The 26,656-nt window shown below is 37.1% G+C and overlaps 3 protein-coding genes across 3 annotated transcripts; all 3 read left to right on the forward strand.

Moving 5' to 3' along the window:
* Positions 1 to 8,929: 8,929 nt before the first annotated feature.
* On the forward strand, positions 8,930 to 15,059 carry LOC147551011 (protein NPGR2-like). The gene is made up of 6 exons (XM_086668829.1): positions 8,930 to 9,074; positions 9,868 to 10,892; positions 13,129 to 13,237; positions 13,947 to 14,017; positions 14,102 to 14,651; positions 14,730 to 15,059. The coding sequence occupies exons 1-6, from the start codon at positions 9,014 to 9,016 to the stop codon at positions 14,846 to 14,848; spliced, it is 1,935 nt and encodes a 644-aa protein (XP_086524955.1). The 5' UTR covers positions 8,930 to 9,013; the 3' UTR covers positions 14,849 to 15,059.
* A 4,336-nt stretch (positions 15,060 to 19,395) lies between these two features.
* Positions 19,396 to 20,003, forward strand: LOC147551012 (large ribosomal subunit protein eL14y-like). The gene is made up of 3 exons (XM_086669417.1): positions 19,396 to 19,521; positions 19,629 to 19,741; positions 19,786 to 20,003. Exons 1-3 carry the CDS (start codon positions 19,413 to 19,415, stop codon positions 19,837 to 19,839), a joined length of 276 nt encoding a protein of 91 aa, XP_086525543.1. The 5' UTR covers positions 19,396 to 19,412; the 3' UTR covers positions 19,840 to 20,003.
* Positions 20,004 to 23,941: 3,938 nt separating this feature from the next.
* LOC147551013 (Protein phosphatase 2C family protein) lies at positions 23,942 to 26,462 on the forward strand. Its single transcript, XM_086668831.1, has 6 exons — positions 23,942 to 24,166; positions 24,323 to 24,403; positions 24,728 to 25,009; positions 25,347 to 25,605; positions 25,709 to 25,830; positions 26,228 to 26,462. Exons 2-6 carry the CDS (start codon positions 24,368 to 24,370, stop codon positions 26,363 to 26,365), a joined length of 837 nt encoding a protein of 278 aa, XP_086524957.1. The 5' UTR covers positions 23,942 to 24,166; positions 24,323 to 24,367; the 3' UTR covers positions 26,366 to 26,462.
* The last annotated feature ends 194 nt before the right edge of the window (positions 26,463 to 26,656 follow it).

A 26,656-nucleotide genomic window follows, 5' to 3' on the forward strand; every position in this document is an offset into this window, starting at 1 on the left:
ACTAGTATGGCCATAGATTTATTTCTTTATTCTTGTTTTAAGCACGGATGGGTGCATGCTTTGTAATTAATTTTAATTTCAAGTTTATACGATCTGCGAATCGTTAGAGTCTTGTAATTAGAGTTTAGGGTCTATGAGTCCATTGAAGAAACTCGAGGATGAAATCCAAAGGCGAGTGGGAGAAATCAATGGAGGTTCAAAGATGGCGATCTAAGACGAACCAAAAGGCGAAACAAGAAGAAAACCAAGGATGATTAGATCTTCTAGGTTAGGGGCCATACTAGGATCCATGTCTGCTTGATTTACTTTCTCGCGCGCATTTACTTACTTATTTACGCTTTATGTCGTGGATGTTAGTTAGGCTAAATAGTTCACTATAACAAACGCCAGACTAGCGTAAAAGTCCCCAAAAGTAATCTTGAGTAATCGCCTATTCAGATTAAGACACTCGTTGCGCCCTTGTTCGAGGAAGGTGGGTCGGCCTTCGCAGAGTACCTCCTCTACCTTGGGACAATGCGGGTAGGTCTATAGAAGAGGCCTACACGTCTAAATGGTTCTACTCAACGAGATCAGCAAGAGAGTCTTGGATACTCGAGGCAAAAGGATAGATTAGTCATTCATTAATGAAATCTATCAACCAAGAGTCATAAGGTATGATCAGTGAAGTAGTTCGCTCACCCGGAACGACGGAGTCAAAGGGTAGGGCCTTCGTCCGCTTTACTTCGAAGAACTGGGGTCTTGGAATCACTTATTCAATCGGGGACGATTTTATATTGAATAATGTGGGAAAACTAATGTTTTTCAAAAACGATAACGAGTTTTAAAACTTTGCCATTACTTTATGTAGTTTTAAAGATGACACAAGGAAACAAGTTCGACCTTGGAACATACCTAAGGAAGGTGTTAAACGAAAACATCCATGAAGGAAGGAATCGGGAGATACTTCAAATATTGGATGGAGAGTTTAAAAACAAGCTAAATGTCTCAGACTATCCATTTTTGGATTTTTTGACTGCTAAGGAAATAGAGCATCAAGAGGATGACAAAAGAGGGCAGAACCAGAATCAATGACTTCTCGATTGTTATCAGCCATGGAGGCTACCCTTAACGAGAAACCTCTGAACATGGAAGTCCCCTCCATCACTCCGAAAACTGAGGATTCAATCCGAAGCAAAGCGAGAGTGGAGAGGTTTGATACAACCAGTAAATTATTGCGTCTGCGCCTCGAGAAAGGAAAACCAGTAGGTCCTCATGTTCGGCAAATGATAGAACTCTTTGCTAAACTAGAAGAGTTGGGTTCTCCTGTTAGCCAATCGGCGGCTAATGACATGATCCTCTATTCACTTCATGAAGGGTTCAATCTATTTAAGATGGAATATGCGATGAATGGATGGAACAAGCCTTTAGAGGAACTTGATGCAATGCTTCAGGCAGCAGAACGACTAACAATGGACTTGGAGCCAAAGAATAAGATTCTTGTGGCTCAAGAGAACAAGAGGCAGAAGAAGAAACCCGCGTTAAAAGGAAAAGGCAAACGTATTGCTAAACCTCAAAACAAAGGTATTCAATCTACGTCAAGATGTTTCTACTGCAGTGGCATAGGCCACTGGAAAAGAAACTGCCCTAAGTTCTTGGAGGACAAAAAGAATGGAACAGTGGCTTCCAATTCAGGTATAAACAGTTAACTTATCAAATACTGAAAATTCCCAAACCTTGGTATATGATACCTAAAATTGCCCTTTCATTGTGAATGTACAGGCGCAGCTGGGAACTGAGTATTTGGCTAAGGAAGACAAGATCCAAGAGGGAGCAGAAGCCTCGACTGCTAAGGATGCTGAAAGGGATCGAAGTCTACTTTAGGCACTATTCTAGATTAATCGTTTTCTAGTTTTTTTAACATCATCTCTGTACTAAGTATTATGGAGAATCAATAAAGAACTTTATTTCTAAATTGAGATGTTAATAAGTGCTAAATTTAACAAACTATACCAAAAGATTCTAAAATTGGTCAAAAACCTATAAGATAGGTTCATCCCAATCGGAGAGGGATGAGGACAACAAGTCCACTATAACCAAAACATGAATCAAACTGACAAGAAAGAAAGCCTTGAGTCAAAAACAGAGATTGATCTTCAAACGTACTTCTAACCTATCCATATTTGGAGTGTCCAAAAGGATTAAGATGAAGAACACGAATCAAACTCTATCCTCCAAAATCCATTTAGTCTAGACATAGCTTCTCACAAAACTACCAAAATTCCGTCTAACAGCTAAGCTTGTAAAAGCATTACAAAAACTAGCTAATATCTGATGCAATTTCTTTTGAAAGAAATTTGGGCTTCTTCCACAACCAATCAAGAGAACAAAGTGTTTGTTGCTCATGATAGTATTCTTCTAATAATTAGCACACCTGGTCGTCTGGGAGAAAAACCTTAATTATTACAAGAATAAGTGGGAGAAAAGTACAAGTCGATTTAATTCGATCATGAGAAAAATCATGGAGGGTCATGAAGAACAATCATGAAACTTGTACAAGACGATTAAAGTCGACCAAGAGCAACAAACTGCGGCTCCTCGGAAAAGGAAAGGTTAAAGACATGATCTTATAAACCCACCGCACAAAAGCGAATGTCATTCGCCGGAGAACTCTCAAAACAAGTGAAAGTGTCTCTAAAGGAATATCTTAAAGTAATTGAGAAAATTCCAAATTGTTGTTCAAAAGCCCTAAAAGGTCAAATCTCAAAGACACAGAAAATAAAGGTTATTTCTGAAGAGATAAAAGACCTGCGCAGAAACGGAAACTGACTCTAGATTTTGGCTAGAACCCAAAATCATCGTGGAATCCATATCTCGTCAAGACATGAAGCTTGATAATTTAAGTCAACAAAAGACCTAAATTGGTTTTCCAAAATAGAAAACTGAGAAGGATGGAAACATTCGTGTTTCCCGAAACGAGACAAGAAGAATAAAGATTCTTCCAATCAAGTTATGTCCACAAGCATGCTTCGGAAACCTATCGACGGATTAAAAGCACGCAAGAGTTAGAATCTTCGATTCAAAAGGCAATTAGAGAAATTTGATTCCTGGAGAATGAAGAAAATCTTGAATCACGAGTTTCAAGAAGGTAAGTGGGAGTAAACAAACCTTCCGGGTCCGTATGCAGAGTACATACAAAAGATTGAGTACGACATAAGGTGTTGTATAACAGTAACGAACTGACTCAATAAAGGACCACACACAAAAGGATAAAATGCCATTTTGGGCATCTGAAGATCTATAAGCATAGATCAAAAGGATGATAGGATTAGAGAGACTCAGTACGCTGAGATCCGAAACAGAAAATCTAAGACTCGGAAAGTCTAAAAGAATTTCGACCCAAAAACTCATGACAGAGGGCGTTGCAAAACTCGGAGTCTAAAAGACACCGATGAGCTAGCACGCATGAGAGAGACATTTATGTTCGAAAACATAAAGTCAATCATGTTGGACATGATTAGCATTTAAACATCCGAATTCGGATTGGAAAACCGAAACACTACTTAGTACATCCTAGAAGGCTAAAGGATGAAGTAGTACAAAGTTGAACATGTCATCGTAGCAAACTTCCAGACATGGAAGGAAAGTAGGCTAAAAGTGTTTTAAGCCGGGAACTGTTGCAAATACTACACAAAGAATTAAAGGCCTTAACTCTAGTAAAGATTACTAGATATTATCAAGGTTGAAGATAGTAATCTTCAAGTTAATTGATAATAAGCAAAGTTTAAAACCGACTACCACGGTAGTCAAACTAAACTGTCACCTAAGACATAGTATGAGATTCATACACAGTCTAAGGCATGAGGTATAAATTTTAAACCTCGACAAGTAAAACTGAGTGGGTAAAAGGAGTTTTACGGAAGAGGCTCAGATTTACAACTCTCGTTATCAGAAATAATAAGAATTATTTCACCAGTCGTCTAAACTTGGTTTAGTGTTTAAACGACAGTCCATCGATAATAAAACGTTCCGAATAGGTTTGTCAGATACGTGATCTGATGAATGAAACCCTATTAAGTGAACTTGGAATATTTATTATCAAAAATCCCTGGTCCAGGTCATTGCATGGACAACAATGACTCACGAAGACTAGCACGGGAGTCGATGGGTTAGCGCAGTTTCATGGGCTATAGGAATAGTATATTCTATTCGACTACGTGGGTGTATAAAAGGTTTATACACTGGATAACCCTCAAATGAGAAGTACATCATTCGTGATGAACGTCAATACTTCTCATAAAGACAATTGGAGAGATTCCTCAAAACATGATTGCTCCACTCATCTTATGTAAGGAATGCCCGACTTTGGTTCCGTTAAACGCCGCGCCGTAAAAGGAGGTTATAAAGGCGGATACTGGGAAGGACAGGATAGACATGAAGTTAAGTGGGAGTGCAAGAATGGATTGTGTCACCCTAATCACATTAGGTACAAAGTGTCTCAAGGCCACTTGATGAGTAGCAACTGAAAATGCGTGGCCGCGCTCAAACGGATTAAAAGTTAATCGTTTGTCTTTTACAGTTGTACTCGAATATCAAGAAAGTCTGAATGATGTGACGTATCAGATGGGATACTAAATTGACACGGGAATCGAGGCATTGCACTTGTTCTAAGTCCAAGTGGAAGTCTGAAGGAGTTGAAGGAGATGTCCTTCGACCAAGGTGACAATGCGAACAATTTGTCGGATAGGACAATTGATGTGGAAGATCATCAAGTCCGATTGATTTAGGGATCGTAGAGTTGTAGCTAGAGACCAACTACGATCGTCGAATTACGAAGTAATTCGCGGCTAACTTCGATCGGATCCTACAACGGGTTACACATAAGAGTGACAAATTGATCTAGGATATGACTAGTGGGAGTGAGATATAATCATGGGAGTGTCCCATAAACATATCTCATAGGCCTAAAAAGGAATTAGGCAAAGATAGTACAAAAAGGCCAAAAACAGGGTTTTTGGGCCTAGACCGGTTCGGGTACTTCTAGGACTCGGATTGGGCTGAATTTTGGAGGGTTAGTTGCTGATATAATAAACATTATATCTGCCAATTTTCGTGGTGTTTGGACACCTACTCCTTAGGGAATTGAGAAAATACCAATAGTTGCTATTTTCGACTATTTCCCTAAATCTTATTCTAAAGGGTGTTTTAGGAAACCTAAAAGGAGGTGGATTCTTATTAGGGTTCTATATAAACACTCTTAGGGCAGAGAATAAGGTGTGGAATTTCTCTCTAAGCTTTCTTACTCTACCACATCAAGTAGAGAGGAGAAAGTGAGCTAATTCCCAAGCTATCTTCTAGTCAAGCAAGAAGAAGGTCTTCTTATTATCCAACCACCATTGGTGTTCTAGCTATACAACAAGGTGGGAGATCAAATTGATTGCTCGTGTCCCAAGTAGAGGAGCTACACTTGAAGCTCTTGGTCTTCTTCAATCAATTCAACTAGTTCGAGGGAAAAGCGGTTAAGGTAATCTACTATCTCCATTAGATTAATTACTAGTTTTGCATGTGATCCTGGGAATACTAGTGTAGACATTAGATGTCATATTTCCGCTATAAACACTAGTAGAAGGGTGTAAATCCCTACAAACTAGGATAATCATTGTTTTGATCCACCATCCTCTTTACATTATAATCTGTAAATAAATTACATGTGGAGTATTAAATTTCTAAATTCCGAACAAAACTTAATGGTGGGGACAACTTAATATCAGAACGTCACCTCTTTCTTTTGACAACTCCTTTTCCATTGTATCTTCAACCCAACCCCCCTCCTCACTTGACAAATTTATTTGGATCTCCTCTTCGTCAGAATCCTCGTTACTTATTTATGTTATAAATGGATATAAAAGAAGAATTTTAAACTTGATTTTGAGGACCATTTAGTAAAGTTACGTACAAAATTGTGGGTTAAGATAATTGTTTGCCTTGTTTACTCTCACCATCTCTTTCCTTGCTTTCATCGCTTTCCTCGCTATTGTCTGATATAAGTTCAGTGAAAACAACACTAAGTCATTTCCGAGACATAGAATAATTTACTGTGAATCAAAAAGTTTCCTATAGAGGATCTAATGAGCGTAACTAGAATTTCAATACTTAAAACCTGCCAGATGTTTACTATTTTTGGAATAAGAATAAAAACACTTGAAACTAACTGAATACTAAATGTAGAAAATAATATTAGATTAAACCAAAATAAATTCTTAATCTGAAATTAGATTTTGCCTTTTTTCGCAGCTTTGCTTGCACCCTTGCTTTTTTCCTTTTTTTCATCCTTTGTCTCCTCATCTTCATCCTGTTCTTTCTCACTCGCTTCATCTTCTTCTTTTTCTTCTTTACTGCCTTCTGAATCATCTTCCTCACTGTTCTCATCATCTTCTTCTTCACCATCATCTTCTTCAGCATCATTTTCTTCAGCTTCTTCTTCCTCACCTTCTTCATCATCCGTATCTTCTTCTCCACTTTCAGAATTTTCCTCATTACTCACTTTACCTTTTTTCTTATCTTCCTTTCCTGCAATTTTCTTTACTTCCTTTCCTGCAACTTCTTTACCTATTCCCTTATCTTCCTTTCCTTCAACTTCTTTACCTTTTGCTGCAACTTCTTTTCCTGAAACTTCCTTACTCTCTTTACCCTTTTCCTTTACTTTCTCCTCTTTTTCCTCTTTCTCCTGAGCCTCCTGTTGTTGTTCTGGTGCATTCTCTGTATTCATTTTCATTATAGGCACTAAAATGCCTTCAGCTGATCGAAGATATGGCTACTGGAATCATTCCCTCTGCCAGTAGATCTGAATATCCTTTGAATGCATCGTCCCTCTCTTCAATAGCTTCTGCCACTTCTGCCTGAAGTTCTTCATTTTCTTTCCTAAGCTTTTCATTCTCTTTCTCCAGCTGGTCATTTCTTAGCTTAAGTTGGTCAATCTCAAGAATGAAGTCACTTACGTTGGACTTGGTCTCTATTGTTTGCACCAACTTGGTTTCTTCTTCGTTGAGGGGGAAAACAAGAGCTTCACTTACCTGAAAGAAAATGAAAAACATTTCAGTAATAACCATATCAGTAAACCAATAAGTTTCCAGTAAATCGAAAAGTTTCCAGTAAACTAAACAGTTTCCAGTAAACCAAAAAGTATCTAGTACATAAGTTAGTTTACATTAAACCCACAAGTTTACTGGTATGTAAATGTTATTTTATACCTGTTCAGATGTCAGACTGGCTAGTTTCTCGTCAAACGTTTCTGTTATTTTCAACAAAGACCACCTTACAACTGGGTCCATGTGTTTTTAAGAGAAATCTTGTACTCCTTGGACAACTTGGTCGCCAAATTTTCGGGTCTATTTTTTGGCTCACTTGGAGAGCCAACCCAGGCCCTTGCAGAGTCACCTTCAGGTACAGCTTGTTGTGTCTTCTTTTTTGGCCTTCCTTCAGGTTTTACATTTGCCATTTTTCTCTTTCCTTTTGTTTGTGGCACCACTGTTAAGGTATCATCTTGTGAGACCTGAAAAAATTGCAAACTATTGACATTAGAAAGAATTGAATTTCGGGCAATCATCTGTGTGTTTCATAAATAAAACTTAACTACGGTAACCATTCAGTGTACAGGAAATCAACTGGTTTACTGCAACTATTTTGTTCTACCAGAAATCAACTGGTTTACTGCAACTATTTTGTTGTACTAGTACGTAGTAAAATTTTCTGCGAATTCCTCTATGTAAAATATACAGCTTTATAAAAAAGAAAACTGCAAACCACTCACATAAGAAAGAGTTGATTTTTTTTGGAAATTTATCTGTGTCTTACATAGTTACGTATTCTGGATAATTTTTTTGAAACTATCCAGTGTAAAAAAATCAACTGGTTTACTGGAACTATTTGGTTGTACCAGTACACAACTTTATGAAACAGATCAATCTACAGGAAACATTATTATGTACTCGGAATAAGTTTATGAAACAGAAAATATTTAAAGTTTTCAGTTACATACCTTTTTTCTAGGGCTCATTCTTCTACTTACTTGTTCTTCAATAACTGTCTTCGATCTGCTAGACCGAGGTTCATCAATGGATACTTTCTTACTTGATTGTTTTGATGAAGTAGGCTTTACCATCTGTCCAAAACAAAGTAATATCACACAGTAACGAAATCTCTTAGTTGTTCATGATATAGAGATAGATAGAGAGAGAGAAAAAAAAATTTAGAACATTAGGGCTTTTTGAATGAAAAATTACCAGAGAAAATAACAATAACGTATGTTCATGATATAGAGTGAGAGTGAGAGAGAGAGAGAGAGAGAGAGAGAGAGAGAGAGAGAGAGAGAGAGAGAAAACCTACCTTTGAAATGAAATCAGGTGAAAGAGGGCTGAACTTAAATCGGGTGAAAGAGGGCTGAGATGAGAGAGAGAAAACCGTTCCTTCTTGGCTTCTGTTTATGAACTGAAATCAGGTGAAAGAGGGCTGATTTTAGAGGGATTTTATGGCTTCTGGTTCTTTAATGGCTGGTGGTTTTTGAGAGAGGGAACGGTTTCTGAGTGAAGTTAATAGAAGAAGAGTGAACGTTTTGCTGGAGTAAAGGTGTGGGAGAGAGAGAGTGATGGAGATGGGACGCCTCCACCTGCAACTGTCACATCGGGCCGAATTTTTCAGATTTTTTCGCGTTTCCTGGGCAATTTGAGTGGCAAGTATCATAAATATTGAGTGGCATGATTCGTAATTTTTGAGTGGCACGAATCGTAATTTTGTTAAAAAAGTAAGGGTATTTGGTTTCTCCAAATTCAGATCTGACACAGAGGACCTCTTTTACATTTTTTCCCAACTTTAGATCGGGCCCTTATTTTGGGCTTAACTTAGGGCCTTTCACCCATTCCCTCTAAATAAAACTAATAGTTGAACAAGTCTTTATGCCCAAAACCCCCGACCTTATTAAAACATACCAGCTTTCCCTTCATTCTCTTGTCTTCTCTTTCTCTGTCTGAAAAAATCGGAAATGCTTACTGATAAGATTTTAGAGAAAGCTATTTCCTTGAAATGTGCGGGAAAATATGCAGGTAAAATGTTGTCCAGTTTTTTGTAGTTCAGTTTTTTAGTCTATCAGTTGAAATTTTCTTCTCCTAAGTTTCCTCTGAAGCTTGAAGATCACCATTGATTTGTTTTTGAGGTTTCTGTACTAGTAGATAAAAGGGAAAAAGTTGTCTTAACTGATTTGTTTGATTAAGACTCTAGTATGTACTATGTAGTCAATTTAGTAAAGGTTAATCATCTAGGATCCTGATGTTGATGAACTTTATTGTAGTTTGTAGCTGAGTTTTTAGTCTAAGAGTTGTATTCTTCTTCTCCAAGTTTCATCTGAAGCTTGAAAACAGCCATTGATTTGTTGATGAAACTTGGAGGTCACCATTGATTTGTTTCTGTAGTACGTGGATAAAAGGAAAATGTTAACCTGACGTGAAAATCACCATTGATTTGTTTCTGTAGTACGTAGATAAAAGGAAAATGTTAACCTGACGTGAAGATCACCATTGATTTGTGTTAGTAGAACTCTAGAATGTACAACTTTGTCAATGTTGAGTTGGTATCATGTCTAGGTCTATCAAATTAAGTTGTAAAAACAAATTTATTACCGAGTGATTATGAAAGTAATAAGTAGAATTCAGATGGATGTTAGGATTATCCTTGGTTATATACCTACCTACCTAGCTAGCAAGATTAGAAAAGTTAGAAGATGATCTCAACATGTTCAAAGCCTTTTTGTTTGAAGGACTCTAGAAATTTTGACATCTCAAACAAGTGACAATAAAGCAGTCCTACACCGATTAATTCATCTCTAATATTTATGTGCAGAGGCTGCTGAATCTTTAAAAGATGTTCTGGACACTTTCAAATCTTCTTCAACAGAAAGTGTGGCCAAAAATTTCGAAATTTCTCATCAATTGCACAAGGTTGTCGAGTTGCTTCCAGAATTGTGGAGACTTGCAGGTGATTCTAATGAAGCTATCTCATCATATCGACTAGCCCTTCTTCATGATTGGAATCTTGATGCAGATACTACTGCAAGAATACAAAAGGACTTTGCCATTTTTCTTCTTTACAGTGGCACTGACGCTAGTCCTCCAATCCTTCGTTATAAAATTGAAGGATCCTTTGTACCAGGAAACAATACAGAGGAAGCAATTTTAATTCTTTCGACTCTTTTGAGGAATTTTGCTCTCGAAAGAATTGAGTGGGATGTATCAATCATTGATCATCTTTACTATGCCTTATCCATGTCAGGGGCATTAAGGTGCTTCACCGATCTTATTGACGAATTGCTTCCTTGGATTTTGGGTTCAGAGGAAAGTGAAGACATGAATGCTCTTAATCAACTGATCAGGCAATTATCAAGTGGCTCGGAGTATCCTAATTGCACTCATACTCAATTACTGGCTTCAAAGATTTCTGGGGAGGCACTCAGTTATGCAGAAACAAATGTAATTCTTGCGCGCACAAAGCTAAAATCAAAGGTAGGAACATGTGAACAAATAGGTAGTGGTGCTAGTTGTATGATATATCTTGAGCAGAGAAGTTTGGATGATGCTATATATTATGGAAAGCAGTTGCTAAACCTGGAAGATGAACCCGGTATTAAGGGTTTGATTATGATGACACTGATACTATCAGCTAGAAGACGATTTGCGAATGCCGAAGTTATCGTTGATTCTACTCTTAATCAAACTGGGAAATGGCCTCAAGAAAAATTATCGCGTACTAAAGCTAAACTCCAGATTGCGCAGGTTCAACTAAGGAACGCTGTCAAAATATTCTCTAAGATACTAAATGTTGTTCAAAGAAAGAACGAAATTTCAGAAGTTAAAATAACCACTTCCAAGGTTTGAATTTCTGACTTCACTTGAGTTAAAATTTTTAGCTTTTAACTTTGAAGTTTTTTCTTTTTATTGAAACTCTGATTGAATATATAGAAAAAAGAAACTATTTACAAAAGACAAGGCCAGGGAGTGGACATCTCACGAAATCCACACCTCCCAATTTATTACAACATCAATGTAAGAAATGTGCCTAAAAGTGTCAACACTTTTTATCCAAGAATATAAAGTGCCTTTGATGTCTTCCACATCTATGTTGGTGTTTGGGTTTGAATCCTTGAATACCTTGTTGTTTCGATCCATCCAAAGGTTCCAAATAATGTCCAATGGTAGTGCCTCTGACACCTTCCTTCTTTTCTTGCTCTTGTAAAGGCCCTCCCACTGTTCTAGTACTTGTTTTATTGTCTCCGGTCTGCACCAAAGGACCTTGAAGGAGGCTATGAAGTAGTTCCAGATAGAGCTAGCTATAGGGCATGAAAGGAACAGATGATCTAGGCTTTCCTTCCGGTCCTTGCACAGCACACATCTGTTAGACAGGGAGAATCCTTTTCTTTTTAACGAATCTACCGTAGGAACTCTAGCCCACACGAAAAACCCAACCCTAGGAGGGATGACTTTTCTACAAATGATTTTGATTTGAATTTCACTTAAGTTAGAATTTGACTTTCTTTTGAAGTTAAATTTTTTAGCTTTTGACTTTAAAGTAACTTAAGTACAACACATACATAAATTTTACTTGACGATTTTTTTTTTCTTCGTCTACCTCCGCTCCACCACCACAACTAAACTTCTACCATCCCATTGTACCTCCACCACCACCTCAACAACAATTGCATCTCCCCCACCACCATACCTCAACCACCACCACACCTTAACCACCGCCTTACACCTCCACCAACACACCTTAACCACCACCTTCGCAGCTCCACCACCACCATACCTCCATCACTAACACCACTGCCATACACCTCCACCACACCTCAACTACAACCACCTTTGTACCTCCACCACCACCATACCTTCACCACCACCACCGTACCTTCACCACCACCACCGTACCTTCAACACCACCACCCACATATTTTATCCACCATCACCACCACTATACCTACCACCACCACCACTATACCTACCGCCACCAACACTATATGATGCAGGGGCACCCGGCGTGGAGGCTTTTTCCATGACTAAACCGGGCCATGGGCCATCCGGCCATGGAGAGTAGCTTTAGGAAGTCCCAATTTTAGTATGATTATTAGAGAATTTAGGTTTAGGAAATTATGTTATTTTAGTATTTCCAATAATTGGAAAGGTCCAGATTTGAGTCTAGTTATTTAGGAAGTTGCAGTATTTTATTTATTTAGGAAAGTCTAATTCAAGTCTATCTAGGAAAGTCCAGAATCCTATAAAAGGATATCTAGTTTGTCCATTATTCCGATGTTGAAGAGAAAACCCAATCAAGTTTAATCGAGTTTACAGTTATTTAGAGTTATTTAATCGTTATTTTACCGTTCTTCGTATTAGTTTATTTTATTCTTAAATTCCGCTGCGTTCTACATCACTATACCACCACCACCATATCTCCATCATTACCACCTACATATCTTATCCACCACCACCATACGTCCACCACCACCATATCTCCGTCATTACCACCAATATATCTTATCCACCACCACCATACGTCCACCACCACCATACGTCCTCCACCACCACCATTGTATCTCAACCACCACACCACTACCACCATACTTCGAGCACCACCGTACTTTCACCACCGTCACCATCATCATACCTCCACCACCACCGCCACTGCCACCATCATTCCTCTACGACCACAATCATACCTCAACCACCACCAAACCCCATAACCATACCTTCAAGGCACCGCCACCGCCACTACCGACAATATCACCACCACTTCGTATACAAGAGTAATCGTGGAAATCATAAATAAATTCATTAAAATCAAGTATCTCTATGAGTAATAGAAAAGTAAAATTATCAAAAATAAATTGGATTACCAAACTAACATTTTGACCTTTTTACTTATAAGTAACATTTTTGCCGCATATACTTTTGAAACTTTTTTAAAGCAAAAGAACTTCTACTACAAGCAAAAGTACTTATACTTTGGTTGCCAAACGACACCTTAAAGACGTCATTGTAGCAAACCCCAAAAATTTAGTTCGTGATTGTACAAATGACACGAACTACTTGAGCAAACAAATTATTTTGGCAGGAGATGCAACAATATGTCGTTGAATTCTACACCAGCTTAACATGCTGGCAGGATGCTGAAGACTGCCTTTCCAAATGCAAGGCAATTCATTCTTTCTGGAACATTAAAGGTACCTCATTTTTCATTCATGTTTTCATCCTTCTAATATATTATTGAGAGAAAAATGCCATAATCACAAAGTTCTTCGTAAGATTATAAGCCTAAACTAACCCTTTTGTGAAGATGTCGGCTGAAATCGTCATATTGCATTGCACATCAAGTGTTTACAAAACTCCAGCAAGCTTAAACTATAAGTTATTGCATAGTTAGCAGTCCTAGGTTTAGATAAGTGTCTTCTCATAACATTTCGAGTCATTTTAAGTGTCATCATTTAGTTTAGGCATTGTGCATTGTTTTATATCACTTGCACTAGTATTTGGCATTGTGCATTGTTTTATATCGCTTGCACTAGTATTTGTTGTTCCGTTCCTTCCATATACACCATATGATGGCCACAAAGGTCATACTCCAAACCTCCCTGCTGTCTTTTGGCTTCATTAGATGTTCCCATTGCTCTAGAGTTCCTACTATATCTCGTGGACAACACCATTTGATGTTAGAGTTCCTGCTGTGTAGGACCAAGTGATTGACCAATTCTTCTTGTACAACGGTTTATCCTGATCATCCTCTTCTTCTGAGTTAATCATTCGTGGGAAGGCTTTGTAGAGCTGCTGCCCACAAAGTGAATCGTACTCTTGGAGGAATTGGCTAAAACAAATGAGATGGGACATCAAATTAATTATTTGTCTCATTATATCTATGTGCCCATGTTTTTACAGAAGTTGCTGGCAAACACATTTCAGACACCATAAAGTTAACTCCAACATATTTGCAGAATCTTCTTACCGAGGTATAAGATAGATGACTTAGTTAAAACCATCTAACTTTGTTGCTTAACTGTAGACTGTAGTAATATGAGTTTTTGTTTTTGTAGGAGGAACATGGTACAACAATCATTGCAGTAAAAACATGTAAAGGAGTTTTTATGGCTGCAGATGGCTACGGTACATATCGTAACATTTGTCCAATATCTAGTGAGAGAGAAAAAGTGTTTCGAGTCTCTGATGGAGTCGTAATAGCCTGCGGAGGAAAACATGATCAATCTCGTGAAGCTATTGAGAAATTAAAAAGTAAAATGAAGGACAGAAATGAGAATTTAACACTCATGAAGGTCGTCATTCATATGTTACCTTATTTCAAGTATAATAAGTCTAAGAATGACAATGACCATTCTGTTTGCTTTGTTGGAGGGTACATCAGTGGAGAACCTAAATTATTTGAACTAAGTACCTGGGACAAAACGGCTTACGAAGAAGTAGAAGTATATACATGTTTGGGTAACACGCCAGATGTTACTAGAAACATATTGAGAGGTTGGCCATCTGACATAGAGAACCAAAGTGAAGATGAGACCATAGCCATGATAAAAATGGCTATGGCAGAAACAACCAAGGTTTGCAATTCGACTGGGGGGCTAGTGAGAGGTAGGATCGTAACCCGTTTATATAAATTTTAAATGTATAGTATTTTATTTAATTATCTTTTCTCTTATTTAATTTTAGTTCAAAAAGTTACGGAGGCTGGAAGTTTCCTAATAGAAGAACACGTGGAAGACTGGATTGCCAGCAACAACCTGGAGAAGATTGCAAAAGAGAAGAGACTCCGGTTTTTCACTCGTTGAGTGCTTAGCCCTAGTTACTTTTTTGTCTCTCTGAAGTTCATAACTAGTATTTTGATACTTGTTCTCCTAGTATTCTCTTTAATACTGTACTGTTATATTCAGTGTGTTTAGATGTTATTTGGAGTGTTTTTGCCATGTTTCTCTAGTTTCAGAACGCTTACCTTAGACTTTCTAATTATATGATTGATTGAATTAAAGAGTCTTTACCTTCTGATTCTTGAAGAAGTAATCTGATGTTCGTCTTGCTAGCATAATGTACGTACAGTGAGAGTCAAAATAAAACCTAAATTATCAACATCTAGTTCCATCAAGTTCCAAATTTTCCAATAGTGAAGACCTCACTTCCCTACTTATACTTTACTTACTAATGAGCTGGATGGAGATGAGAAGGGCTTGCTATTTCATAAGGTCTGGTGAGGCGTGGGGGTAGCTACTTCCCCTACCAGCCTGTCAGGTCTACGGGGTCGATGTGTTTCGATGATTACTATTATAACTAAAAGGAAAGGCTTTGCCATGGCTTTGATGATCATTAGTATTACTTAAAGTGAGGTAATCAAGATGAAGAAGTGACTAGAGATGGACCTGATGGCTCATTTTTACGATGTGGAGAGATTGGAAAATTATGGGTAAAAAGCAGGCCAAATGGGTTAGGCGTGTGGCGACTCAGCTATGTTCTTTTGCCTGAAGGGACTCTGTCCTGATGTTAGCTAACTTAAGACACTTTTTTTTTTTTCCTTTTATTAAGGTAAGCTGGGTAAGGGCCCATTCCGAATACAAGAGCGAAAAAAACAAAAACGAAATAAAACAAACCTAAGTTAAGATGCCTTATCTCATAAAAAAAAAAAAAAAAAAAAAAGGTAAAGGTGCCTTTACATTAACCCGGTTGGAAAAAATGAGTGAAAAACCCAAAAATCTAGACCCTAATAAGAAAAAAAATCCACTCAAAAATAATAAAGTCAAAAAAACCTATTTTTTGAACATTTTTCAAAATGTTCACAACATATGTAATTATGTTGTTAACAAGACAACATATTTTTTTCATAATTCCATTTTTACCTTTATATGTTGACAACATATATCATTGTGTTTTTTTTTTTTTTTTTTTTGTTGAAACTCATATATCATTGTGTTGTTATAAAATGTTGACAATATCTATAATAATGTCCCGACTTATTATAAAATGTTGGTGTCATATATAATTGTGTTCTTAACAACATATATAATGTATTAGTCAAAATATTATTGGTTCGTTAACGGATTTGTTAAATACAAAGGATAATATACATAACATTTTAATTTTTGTAAAGGACAAACAAAAAAAATGCTTTAGTCTTTATATTTATGTCGAAAGCAAAACAAAAAATGCCAAAATCATTTATTTTTTCACAAGACAAATCGAAAAATGTTGTAGCCAAAATGTTTGTGTCAGTTTGTCTATGTAAAATGCAAAAGAGAAAAATGCGAAATATTTTGGCAAAACAATGTCTAAGCAAGAACGAATTTGTTCAAAAATTTACAAATTGTTGAGACAAACTAAGATTTGTTCAGAAATTTACAAAATTGTCGAGAGCAAACCAAGAATTGTTCAGAAATTTTCAAAATTGTTTTTGACGTTGATTTGAGCGAAAAATTTCATTTTGGAGGGTAAAATTGTATTTTTATCTACTGGGTTTTTTCCTCATTATTATTTAGTATTGGGCCTGATTCTCTTTAACTTCCCCATTTTGGGCCTTATAATTACCGGCGCGTACTCTCATTTTTCCCAAGTAGTCTGTGGCGTGGTTTAACTTCCTATAAGTGTGGGCCACCATTACACTAGTGAACCTCTCCCGCAATCTTTTTACTCTTCTCCACAGCTTCTTTGCTTTTCAAAGAGCCAATTGTGCCTGTTTTGTGAGAAAGGAAACAACATTAGCCGAGTCCCAGTCTAATTTCAAAATTATCAAGTTCCTGATCAATGGCTAGTCTTAAGCCTAACTCCACTCCTTGGAGTTCATGAAAGAATATAGTCTGCTTCGATGTCATTGTCGTGGCTTCTGCTAGAATTCGTCCTGTTTGATCGCGGATAATGGCTCCACATTCTGCGGTGTCATTATCTAGAGGCCCATCCGTGTTGATAAGGAAAGTACTTGGGCTTGGCCCAATCCACTGGATAGAACTGACCTTTGAGTATGCTATATTGAGACTTAAATTCCAATTCTCCATTATATTGCTGGTCTCTATACTAGCTTCAATCCTCTTCGTCCCGTTGCTAATTTTCATTGTGACTTCTTCAATTATTTCTCTCAAGACTTCCGTTGTAGGCCGACATTTTCCTTCAAAAATTAATTTGTTTCATTCCCGACAAAATATGATAGATGTAGGCATTAGAAATCAATCGGCCTAGCTGACTCTTCAACGAGGGGCTCATAAATAGCGAGATGCGCCACTGAATTTCTATCTCCCAATTTTCGGCACTACGTTGAACAAAACCCAGTTTCTGAAGCAACTGTTAAAACGCAGTTTCTGGAGCAACTGTTCCCATATAGGTTGTGTCCCCTCACAAATAAAGAATAAATGATATTTCGTCTCATTCTCTTTTTGGCACTTCCTATATGTGCCAAAAAGAGTAGAATTGTAAAACCAATTCTTATTAATATAGAAACCGAGTTGTATTAGAGGATTCGAGTGAGAGAGATAGAGTCAGAGAGTTTGGATTCTCGAGAAGTTTATTATTAATTCCTATATGTGTTTATATAGTAATTACATTTAGGGTTTAAGCAAATACATTTGAGATATACATGGAATATAAACAAACTCTACCTAAGATCTTAACCAATCCTTGTTACATAAAATCATAAATTTTGGTTTGACCGAGTGTGACTGTTGGTCATCACTGCCGAGTCAGTAGAGTCCGAGTGAGTGCCTTTAATACTCCCCCTCAAGTTGGAGCAGAGATGGAGACGATGCCCAACTTGCCAATTGTCTTCGTGAAAGCTTCGGCACCGAGAGGTTTAGTAATTATGTCTGCAAGTTGTTCAGCAGTCGGTGTAAATTGGGGGGCAATTGTGTTGTCTTTAATCTTCTCACGAATGAAATGACAATCAATTTCAATATGTTTTGTTCAATCATGAAAAACGGGATTGCCGGCGATGTGAAGCGCCGCAAGATTATCACAATAAACGGACATAGGAGATGAATGAGTAATTCCCAGATCATGAAGAAGAAATTTGATCCATTGTAATTCACAGGCGAGATTAGCAAGGGAGCGATATTTAGCTTTAGCGGATGATTTTGCAACTGTGGGGTGTTTCTAGGATTTCTAGGACAGAGGGTTGGAACCAAGCATAGTGAAATATCCAGTAGTCGACCTTCTGGTTGTTGGACAACCGGCCCAGTCAAAATCACTGTAGCCCGAGACATGGAGCGAACAGGTGCCCGAAAGAAAGAGGCCATGATTGAGTGAACTCTTTAGATAGCGAAGAATGCGATGTGCTGCATCAAGATGAATGTTAGTCGGATGTTGTAAGAATTGGCTAAGTTTATTAACCGCATAACTAATATCTGGACGATTTACAGTGAGATAGAGTAGACGCCTGATCACACGACGATAGATAGAAGGTTCAAGAAGAGAATCACCATCTGACGGACTTAAGCGAAGTTTTTGTTCCATCGGGAAAGCAGATTGACGTGATGCGGTCAATCCAGAATCATTGAGAATGTTGAGGGTATATTTTCTTTGACATAGAAAAATACCTTTAGAAGAATGAGAGACTTTAATACCCAGAAAGTATTGAAGTCGTCCGAGATCCTTGAGGGAAAATGTTTTATTAAGAAATGTCTTAAGTGCCGAGATGGCCGAATTATTATTTCCAGTGATAACAATAACGTCCACATAAACCAGAACATAGATAGATGTGGTAGAAGTGTGAAACAAAAAAAGTGAGTAATCGGAGAGAGACTGAGGGAAACCCTTCTTAAGTAGAACGGAAGAAAATTTTGAAAACCATTGACGAGAGGCTTGTTTAAGGCCATAAAGAGATTTACGGAGTCGCCAAACTTTGGACTCTCCCTATTTTGAAAAACCAGGTGGAAGTTTCATGAAGACCTCTTCATGAAGATCACCTTGAAGGAATGCAGTGTTGACATCGAGTTGATGAAGAGTCCAACCTTTGATCGCCGCAATGGATAGAAGAATGCGAACTGTGACTAACCTTTGATCGCCGCAATGCATATGTTGTGTTTAGACCCGAAATATACCAAATAAACTGTTAGCTTTTCTTTGTAGATAAAATGATCTGCCTTTCCGGTTCTTATCTCCGAAAATTTTAGCTGCCCTCTTAATTGTGTAATTTTATGTTTAGTTGTCATTGTGGGTCGTATCTCGTGGATTCATTTATCCGTCTTACTTGATTAGACTGTAGAAATTTGTCAAAACAATGCTTAGATTTTAGGCGTTTGTCTTGAATAGCTATGCCTTTAACTGAAGGATTTGTCGTTGTATTAAATTTGAAGCGAAAGGAGTATTTGGCTCATGATTTTGTGATGGGCTGAAAGGTGACAGGCTCTTGTTGATGCACCTGACATGGTTAGAAGCCAAATGAACTTCAAGAGACTCACGTTGACTGATATCAAAATTGACATCGGCAGAGTCCCAAAAAAGAAGGCTTTAGTTGAGGCCTTGGAGGCAGGAGGTGAGTGACAAACTTTTTTTGTTCATTTTCGGCAAACAAGTTAAAGTTTGAGTTTAAACTTTAACGCTTTCATATTCTAATACTGAACTACTTTATCGCGATTTCAGATGTTAAGAACAAATGGGAGAACAGCTCTTGGGGCAGGAAACTGATTGTTCAGAAAAGGAGGGCTGCTCTGAGTGACTTCGACAGATTCAAGCTTATGCTGGCAAAGATCAAGGTACGTTCTAGTATATCTGGCGTTTGACTACTATTCTTGTGCAGAGAGGTGGAGCGATCCAACAAGAGCTCTCAAAGCTAAAGAAGCAGAACGCATAAGATTTCGATTCATCATTGATTTTTGGAACATAGATTTTAGCTACTACTTGTTTTTGGTTTAGTTTTGTACCAATACTGTTGGGTAAAAACTTAATTATATTGGGTCATCGTTTTTGCAATCAGAACAGAGTATTAGTTTCTAACTGAGTTCTAGTTTTTGTTAAGATCTGTGAAAATTTATGTTAGTCGGTAGAATTGAAGATACAAACTAAATAAATAACACAATAGTTTACGTGGTTCGGTCGGAGGATCACGACCTACATCCACGGAGAAAGCCATGAATGGCTGGATTATATTATCTCCACAATCGTGGGATTGATTGGTTACAGACTCGAAGACTCAATGCAACTCAATTCAATGTAAAATACATAGAGGTCACTTCTATTTATAGAGTGATTCGGGTATCTTATTATCCTAGGACTCTATCTAGGATAAGTACAAATAATGTCTTCATATATCTTGGACGGTTGATACGGATATCTTCGGATATATACGGATCTCGATTCATCTCGATCTTTATACTCTAACACTCCCCCTCAAGTTGGAATACGGAGCTTGTGAAGTTTCCAACTTGAAGATTGAACTTGGAAAAGATGAATTTTGCTCGCATATGATTTGATTCAAACTTGAACTTGAACTTGAACTTGAATTTTAACTTTTGTTTAATGTCGAACAATTGCCAATGATGCTGAATTCTTTGTCTGCAACTTGAACTTGTAATCGCACATAAACTTGATATAATATTTTTGTCTTTCGTAAGCTTGAATCTCATTCTTTTCTTCTTTTCTTTCTTTCTTTCTCGAGCTTGAATAAAATTTGGTTAGAGGGAGGTCAGCTTCAAATTTATCAACAAACTAATGAGATGTAGTTCATGATGGAAGAGAGGAACCGGTGGATCCACGAAGAGGATGATGAAGACATAGTGTCACAAAAAGAAGAGATAGGTGACAGAAAGATAGCGTATCGAAATCATGTGAAATTTCACACTCACGTGAGAGAACCCATGAGGGAGAGATTACAACCCACGGGTGATATCGTGAGGGAGAGAGAGATGACATAGAGAGATTACACCACAACGACAAAAAAGATCGTCGGAACTTGATAATGACAAGAATAATTTGGGAACCTATATCAAAGCGATTCATCTTGATCCCTATACCACAACGAAAAAATCGGCGATAATAGGGGAAGCTAAAAAAAAAATTCAAATATCCTGATTGATTCTTGATATTTGATAACGAAATCACAACGATTGGAAAAAAATCGTCGGAAAAGTGTGGAAGCTAAGAGAACACAAGACTAACAAACCTGCTCGGATACCATGTGAATTGTCGATCTTGAATGATCGGGAGAGAAAGAGATCGAATAGTATAGAGAGAGATGTGGAAGCTGGAATACAGATTGCTCGAAGCGCATCGAATATGTGGAGATGTGGAAAACATCTATGAGATCAAAATCATAATTGGGAGAGAAAGAAAATTGACCCAGTGATTTGAAGGAGAGATAAGCATCCACTGAAGTGGTGCTTATATTAGATTTAGTGATATGTGATTGAGTAACTGGAAATTATATATAACAAAATCAATGCCTCTCAAATTGAGGTGATGACAACTACTCCACTTTGGTGATAATTGTTCTCCACGTGAATAGATGAATGAATTGGATACTGTAGGAAAAGAAATTAAACCCAGCTAATGTTCATGAATGCCTTATCATTGACGTGATGACAACTGATGAAGGAGAAAGTAAATCTGTTAGGAAAGAAAAAGGTCAACCGAAGGTTTCTTCCATGGAAAAAGATCAACAGATTGCTACATTGAAGGAGGACCTGGTCCAGTCGGATAACCTAACTGGTAAAAGAGACGCCGGAAAATCGATTAGCGAAAAGTACGGTTCCAACAAGTAGAGATAACCGAGAGAGAGCAACAAATTGTTCGAGGGATACTAACTTTGGAACAGTATTGAATCGTCCAAAGTTGTAGAGAGAGTTGTTCGTCGGCCTAAAAATGGAGAAGAAGAGGGCAATGGAAATTGTCCGAAACCGAGAAAAAAAAACAATTGATTTGTCATCAAATTGAAAAGAAAAACTCTGTTTGTTTGTCCAAATCGATGAACTTGGAATTGAAATAAAGTAGACAAAGTGATTTGATTGATAATGGAATCAGGAAAACAATGATTCAATAAAGATGATATTCTTGCATCATGAAATCTGATGAAAAATTTTGAGCTAGATATTTGAAAACTCGAATCCAAACTACGAACCTTGAACTTGAGAATGTACACATAGATAGTTCACCAATGTATTTCTTGAAAATTTGAACTCTAGGATAATAATACAACGTAGATGAATATAGAACGAATATGAGAGTAGTCATAAGACTAATGTTAAAAGATAAAAATCAAAAATATTGATTGATAAATTAGTCAACAGAGAATTTAGATATAAGAATTTGATGATGTCTGAGATTGAAAGGTAGAGGGATGGTTCTGAAGATGCCAATGCTATGTTGCCCAATCCAAAGAATATGGTTCCAATTATGAAGAGCATAAACTCCCTTGCTGCGGAATCATCTATTAAGTTCTTCATGTATGGTAAGACGAGGTGGATGGAATTACATGAAGTCAACTTGAATAGGAAAGCTTGATAATCACAAGATAACTTGGAAAAAATACAAATTTGATAAGGTGATTTATCGATTATCTAATTTTAAGAAGAGTCGAACAAATCGACAAAGTGATTAAAAAGTAGAATCACGACGCAAGAAAATTGTCGGAAATAGTGGAAGTTAATTTTTTTTTTTTTTTTGATGAAACAGGATTGATGAACCTGCTCAGGATAATTTAATTGATCCAAAAAATCGAGAATTTGCGGAAGCTTGATGAAGATTGATTCACCTGCTCTTGATACCATGTGAAAATTTATGTTAGTCGGTAGAATTGAAGATACAAACTAAATAAATAACACAATAGTTTACGTGGTTCGGTCGGAGGATCACGACCTACATCCACGGAGAAAGCCATGAATGGCTGGATTATATTATCTCCACAATCGTGGGATTGATTGGTTACAGACTCGAAGACTCAATGCAACTCAATTCAATGTAAAATACATAGAGGTCACTTCTATTTATAGAGTGATTCGGGTATCTTATTATCCTAGGACTCTATCTAGGATAAGTACAAATAATGTCTTCATATATCTTGGACGGTTGATACGGATATCTTCGGATATATACGGATCTCGATTCATCTCGATCTTTATACTCTAACAAGATCCTTGATACTCATATATATCTCATTTGCAAAATAATCTGGTTTCAGTTTTTTGTAGAAAATGGAAGATCATATACTCTTTTAGCTAGGCTTCCTCTTGTTATATTCTGACCATGTAGAAAATATGGTCCGAAGTCTTGAATTGAGCTCGATATTACAATTGTATAGGGGTGGGAATCTGGCTGGATCTGGTGACAATTTTGAGAAGTCCGATCATTATAAATGAAGGTCATTCAAACATATGGTCCTTCCTTGCTATGTGGATTGAACCACTTTTGTTCCCTTTGAATAAGGGGACGGTTAATATAAGGGGACATTTAATATGCAGGTTATGTTGATTAAATAAGGGGACATTTAACTTAAAAAAAAAAATGAGGGGACGTTTAATATGCAGGTTATGTCGAATTCCAACTAAATTTTGGGAAACACTTCGAAAACTGAATCGGACCTGTTTATTTTATTGCCTCAGACGGATTAGACCAACTTTTGAGTTTCGAGTGCCCATGCGACTCAGTTAAGAATGCAGTTCTTGGTTCTTACACCTCGGCTCTTGCTAAGACCAAACTCAAGCCAGTGTTAGCTATAGGCTTAGGAGTGAATTTGAACATCTAATTTGCTCTAGTGCTAAGAAAGTATAACCATTGTCTACTTATGTTTACACTTCAAATACACCATGTAAATTTTCCAAATACTGAGGTTATTTTTGTAATTAAAATAGTCAAAAATGAGATATGTATAGTAACTGAAACAGCCAACTAGTGGGTGATCTGTAAAAAATTTGAAAAATATTCTCAAAACAGACCGTTACTTCATATTTCCAATAAACCATAATTAAAATGTAATTAATATCAATTAAGGGAAAGGAATCCTCCAAAATAGGGATTTAAGTAACCTAATTGATTTCTTTCTTCTTGACTAAATTTATTCATAATAAATATTCAAAATCTAATAATCACTCACTCATTCATGGCTTTGTTGATTAGTTGAATTTCTCTACTCCTACTTATTTGGTGTTCTTCTTCTCCTCTGTTTTCTCTTCAACTTCATCTCAAAGGTAACTTCTTTTTTAGGTCAAACTTTTCTTCTATTATTTCTTAAGATTTTCATTTTCTACTTATTAAACTAAAAAATTTCAATCAACCCATGTTTCAGATCTCATCTGTTTTTGTTTGTTAAACCTATTATTTTATTTATTTTTATGAAATTTCAGATAAAATTAGGAGAGGAGTTTGAAGGGTAGAACTCAATCTCTTGTATGGGTTTTCAGGATCTTCATCTCAAGCTAATCAAAGTAACAATCTCTCTCTACTTTTGATTTAACTCCTATTTTTCCCCCTTCTGTGTGCTAGTTATTAGGGACACTTCTTACAACAAATGATACATCCACCTAAAAGTGAAAGCCTAACTCAGACCTAAAGGAATGAAATGAGCTACCCTTGTTTCGAGTCAAGTCTCTTTCTTTCTTGATGGACTTGCTCACTCTAAATGAAGGTCTTTGATTCTAAGTTTGGGTACCCTTGCTTTTTTAGGTAGATGTATGATTTTTGTATTTTTTAAGTTGAAAATCTTTGGGTATATTTTAATCATGGAAATTGTGGGTTATTTGCATTAATAGGCATTCAGAGTGATAGGACTCTTTGGAAGAGATAGCCAGAGGAGCAAATATGAGAATGCTAGGAAACAATCATCTTATAGATCCATTTCTCATGGATTTTGTGTTTTGGAAGACCGATCCTTAATGTTCGGCGTAGATGAGTCAGATTCAGATGCGATTGTTGTGCAGAGAGAGCAAGTACAAGAATTAGACGTATCGATGTTTAGTGTATCTGATTCACAAATGGGAGATAGAGTTACCAAGTACTTGAATTCCCATCTATTCGATCGGAAGCTTAAAGGGGTAAGCACTAACTTCATACAAGTATACAACACAATATTACTTAAAGAAGATGAATGTCTTAACAATGGACAAAATGTTACTCTGCCCAATGGGCTAAATTGGCCAGCCAGGAGAGGCCTAGTAACTTTCTATCTCTTGATAGCTATCCGCCGCTCGAGCATAGTATCATCTTTGAAAATAAAAGTGCAGGCAAGGCGCCATATAATATGTCTTGGGTCGGTGTCTGACATGCTTGAAAGTCACACCATGGGCTAGGACCTACGTCTGATAATGGCTCAGGCCAAATAGATTTTTTTTTTTTGAAATTTTACCAAGGTTGGTTAAGATGCATTTTCAGAATGAAATCAAGAGAAGAAGCAAAGAGACAATTAGGAAGGCATATAATTCAAGCAAAAGAAACTTAGTTGGAGCAACTCACAATGAAGGTGATCAAGATGGTGGATCTACATCTGTGATTGTGATCAATGGACAGAAAGTTGTCGCAGCAGAAACAGGTGGTTATAAAACAGTTGTTTGTAGGGATGGTATAGCCCATCAAATATCCAAACCAAACAATCCAATGGTTAGGAAAAGCTTGTCACTAAATAACATTTTAGGTATGAAATTAGATCTTCTCCTTTCTTATGGAGAAAATTCTTGATAATATCAAAAAATACATTTTTTTTCTTGTAAGTTTTGATTGTGATGTTATTGAAACAGGCACACTTCGTAAGATCCTAAGAGGAAGGGGGCGAAAGTGTTGCTCACAACCGACTGTCAGTGTCGAAAAGATTGATTATGAAACGGAGTTCCTTATTCTAGCAAGCGATGGCATTTGGGAGGTAACTACACAAAATTTCTTGTTAATGAATTTTAAGCCTGTAGTCGTTTTGCTTTTGACAAGGCAAGAGTTGGTCTCATGGCAGCATTACTTAAGACTCCATAAGTCGATAATGTCTCTCCTTTTGCATCTTCGGCCCACACCCGAAGTGTGTAGAGTTTTGTTCCTGGCAAAGACTCCATAAGTCAACTTAAACGATCTTGATACTTACTAAGCTTAAGTTGCCCATACAGCCTATGCTCTGGAAACCCCCTAAACTATGTGTGACTACCACACTTCATATATGGAGCCGTTGCAGCTGTCTAGGCCATAAATTTTTTTTTTTCGTCGAAATCCTTAGTAATCCTATTTCCATAAGACATGGAGATGTAAATGGAGAGTTGGGTGTTTTTGTGTAGGTGATGAAGAACCAGGAGGCTGTAAACTTGATAAGGCACATAGACGATCCACAAGAAGCTGCAGAATGTTTAGCAAAGGAAGCCTTAACCAGATTCACCAAATCCAACATCTCTTGTTTAATTGTTCGATTCTATTAATTACTTTATATTGTTACTATCATATCATACCCTCCCCCCAATATCAACTTTGTTTTAGATTTAAAGAATCCATAGAAAACATGTATATATACAAAAACCTTGTTAATTTGTAATTGTTTTGCATATAACACACACGTACACACACACACGCGCGCACACACACACACACATAAATATATATGAGTGTGGGTAAGAATTTTTGCATATATATATATATACATACGATTTATGAGTGTGGGTAAGAATTTTTTATCACAGACTTCTTGGATGGATAGATCTGAAGGGTTTCGA

The sequence above is a fragment of the Eschscholzia californica genome, unplaced genomic scaffold (genome assembly GCF_041429995.1).
Source record: "Eschscholzia californica isolate CP2 unplaced genomic scaffold, dmEscCali1.0.p SCAF_3, whole genome shotgun sequence".
Lineage (NCBI taxonomy): Eukaryota > Viridiplantae > Streptophyta > Magnoliopsida > Ranunculales > Papaveraceae > Eschscholzia > Eschscholzia californica.